At 39.0% G+C, this 3301-nt stretch overlaps 1 protein-coding gene across 1 annotated transcript in view; it reads left to right on the top strand.

The window, feature by feature from the left end:
• Positions 1-1524, top strand: part of LOC107101768 (FAS-associated death domain protein-like) — a 5439-nt gene extending 3915 nt beyond the window's left edge. Inside the window, exon 2 of the mRNA XM_015400813.1 lies at positions 418-1524. Within this exon, the coding sequence (XP_015256299.1) occupies positions 418-707 (290 nt within the window). The 3' untranslated portion in view covers positions 708-1524. The remainder of the gene's footprint in view (positions 1-417) is intronic.
• The last annotated feature ends 1777 nt before the right edge of the window (positions 1525-3301 follow it).

Genomic DNA, 3301 nt, shown 5'->3' with positions numbered 1-3301 from the left:
CAGCAGTTAGGGAACGCAGTGAGTCCGTTCCGCTTCCAGCCCAGCTTGTTAAAGGAGGGAAAGCAAAAACCAAAACAACCCAAACATGCAAAGTACAATAAAAAGAATTAAAATAAAAGAAAAACACAATCATGTTTTCCCCTTGGAATGTAGTTTAGGTGCTGCAACACACTAACACTACATTCCCCACAATGCAACAGTAGCCTGCAGAGTCACAGCAGCTCACAGAAGCGGCGGTGGCCTGTGGGTGGGTTCTAATGGTCATCCAGGGGGCCGATTGGTGGGCCGGATCCGTCCTGCAGGCCTCCACTGAGATTTATTGGTTCAACCTGTTCTATGACCAGCTGGGAAGCTGCCAGCTAGAAGCTTCTTTTCTTCCTAATGATTCGTTGATCTGATGTCAATGTTGTCCCACAGCTAAACTGGACGCCGCCACGCAGGTGATCAGCCAGAATCTGGGCAAGAACTGGCGCAAACTTGGACGCAAACTTGGACTGAGTGAGGCGAAGCTGGAGTCCATCGCACTGCGGCATCCCACCGACCTGGAGGAGACGGCCATGGAGCTGCTGAAGGAGTGGAGGAAGAGCGGAGGAGCCGGGGCGCCCACTGACGAACTGCTGGCGGCTCTGAGGGGCGTTCAGCTCAACCTGACGGCCGACAAGATACAAGATAAACTGAGACAGGAGGGGCTGATGGCAGCCGACTAGAGGCGGAGGACGGGGCCGACCCGGCCGCTTTTTAAAAACATCTTATCAGATGATGAGCAACTTTTGATTTACAGAAAGGATCCTGGAACCATGATGCAGATGATTGGGACTGATTCAGAGGCAGAGAGGTTAGCATGATGGCGGTCCGCCTCCCTCTGAGGTCACATGCTGTCGCTTTCAAATCCAATCAGAAAAAGTTATTTTCATGATTCATGCTGATAATAAAGATTTGCTGGACCTCCTCTGAACCCAACAGGCTACATAAGGAAAATCTTTATGAGAAAATAACTATCTTTATGATCATTTATTAAGTGTATGTAAAACCTGTAAAATCTAGATGAATGAAAAACTATTGCTCACAAAATGCATCAGGGGAATTTAATATTTAATGCAGAAGTGATCATTTACTAATAGCCTTTTTATATGGTAGGAAAATGCTTTGTTCTATACTCAGATTCAACCAACTGGTTTTCTTTCATTTCTCGTGCTGTTTATGCCCCCAAACCCCCCCTGGTTTGGTGAAACCAGGGGGGGGGGGCATCATGTCATATAATGAGTGAAGAACTTTCCGCCCTGTATAAATCTCCGCTGCCTTGTGCCCTGTCCCTTTCTTATGACGTCATCATATGGCAACGCCACTCGGACAAACTGTATTTCACCCGTTACTTAAGAATCGCATCTCTTCTGGAGTCTCAACACATTATTACCCATATTTACTATTATTTGACATTTCTTTGGTACCCGACAGTAGTTCCAGGAAAGTTAAAAACAATCCGCTGGACTTTGTTCCCAAGTTTGAAGATGTTTTGCTTCCCATCTAGGAAGCTTTTCCAATTCAAAATGGAGTCCATTGGATTGTTTTTAACGTTTTTGGAATGACTGACCTGGGGTCTTTTTCATTAAGTAGATTTAATAAATTCAGATTCAAATCCTAATTTACTGGAGCCTAAAGTCAGGAGCTCTGAGTGTTTGGTTTCACAATGGCTGCTATCAATTAGTTCATTTCATTTTAACTAGGTCCACTCAGAGTTGAGCTCGTGAGCAACTAGTATGGAAATCTGACAAGTCACCTTGACAACAGGAAACAGGAAGCGCCTTTTTCATCCCAATGGAACTAGAGGTTTTAATGCAAATATAAAAACAGTAGAATGTGTTTAAAGGACAAAGCAACAGCTGCAAAGATTGCTGCTCCAGTTAATGAGTAGGTTTATATGATGTGGGCTATGGCAAGCCGTTTTTACATTTATTAAAAGCATTCCTCTCTGTTGTTCCATTTGTAGATCACTAAAACAAGATTCTTTCTGATCAGAATCACACTCCTAGACTGAACTGTTATCATTTTCTAAATTACATTTTTGTAGCAGAAACCAAGTTTTAGAAAGTATAAAACAAAACAAAATTATACTAGTAAGAATTAAGTTTTAAATATTTATTCATTTCATTTATTCATTTTAAGTGGCCATTCTGATATTTATCAGCTTGACTGAAAATGTATTTATTTATATCTGAAATACATTCCTTCATAGGTAGAATAATACAAATGCTGACTAGTAACAATAGGAATATAGAGATCTGAAATTAATTTCTAGACATCCAGAATGTTTATTCTAGATGTGCAGAATGACATTTTGTTTAAAATGGTCATTTAGAAAAGATATCAGGTAGAATATTCAGTAAAACCAGTACACATCAAAACGGCTAGCCTTAGTTTTGTTACCGTAAAAATATAAGGGGATTATTTCCTGAATGGTCGTGGATCAATATTTCTATTTAGGTGAAATATTCTGGCAGCAGAGGAGGATGAAGAATAAAAAGGTTCTAATCTATAGAACCTGTTCATCATCTCATGGGTTCCTCCTCATGTTGATTCTGTCGTGGGAAAAAAGTATTCAACTACGGTATTCATCCTAGTTAAATAAACGGAGATTGATGGATTTCACTCAGTCGGCACATTTATTAATAATCTTTGCAAAGAGAGAACAGTTCATCATACGGCCCTTATGGCACAACATTCTGCTCTGGACAGCGTTCGTTCCTCCTTACTTACAACAATGGAAAGCAGTCAGAGTCAAAACAATTACAGACACTTTGGTTAAACAGTAACATGTGATGAATAAACCTTTAGAAAGAATCTGGTTTGTTATGGGAAGAAGCTCTGTCTGGTCTACAAACACCAGCCTTGAGAGAAATGTGTGGCCTTGAAGGTAAAGCAGACTGAGTGAAAACTTTTATAGTGAGTAAATATGATAAATTAATATAGAATAGAAGAAAGATTAAAAATTTCCAACAACAGTCCACCCTTTCGATTTTAAAAGGATATTATCCTTGTGTAATCGATATTATAAAAAAAGGAAAATTTATGAATATAAGAAAACTAAGAAACTAAAATTGTGAATAAATGTAAAGAAAGCTAAAAACTACAAAACTAAAATAAAAAAAAATAAAAATAATGATAGTAAAAAAAAATAATAAATCAAAAATCCACAACTGCATTAAGTCGGTGGACAATGTTGATTATAATAGGTGGAAAAAGTATGGACAAGATTATGATAGCTAAAATATGTTGCCAATAAAAAGAGCCCTGGAATCACACC

Source organism: Cyprinodon variegatus, unplaced genomic scaffold (genome assembly GCF_000732505.1).
Source record: "Cyprinodon variegatus isolate N-32 unplaced genomic scaffold, C_variegatus-1.0 Scaffold1149, whole genome shotgun sequence".
Lineage (NCBI taxonomy): Eukaryota > Metazoa > Chordata > Actinopteri > Cyprinodontiformes > Cyprinodontidae > Cyprinodon > Cyprinodon variegatus.
The sequence above is the reverse complement of the archived record's forward strand: the minus strand, read 5'-3'. Positions and strand labels throughout refer to the sequence as shown.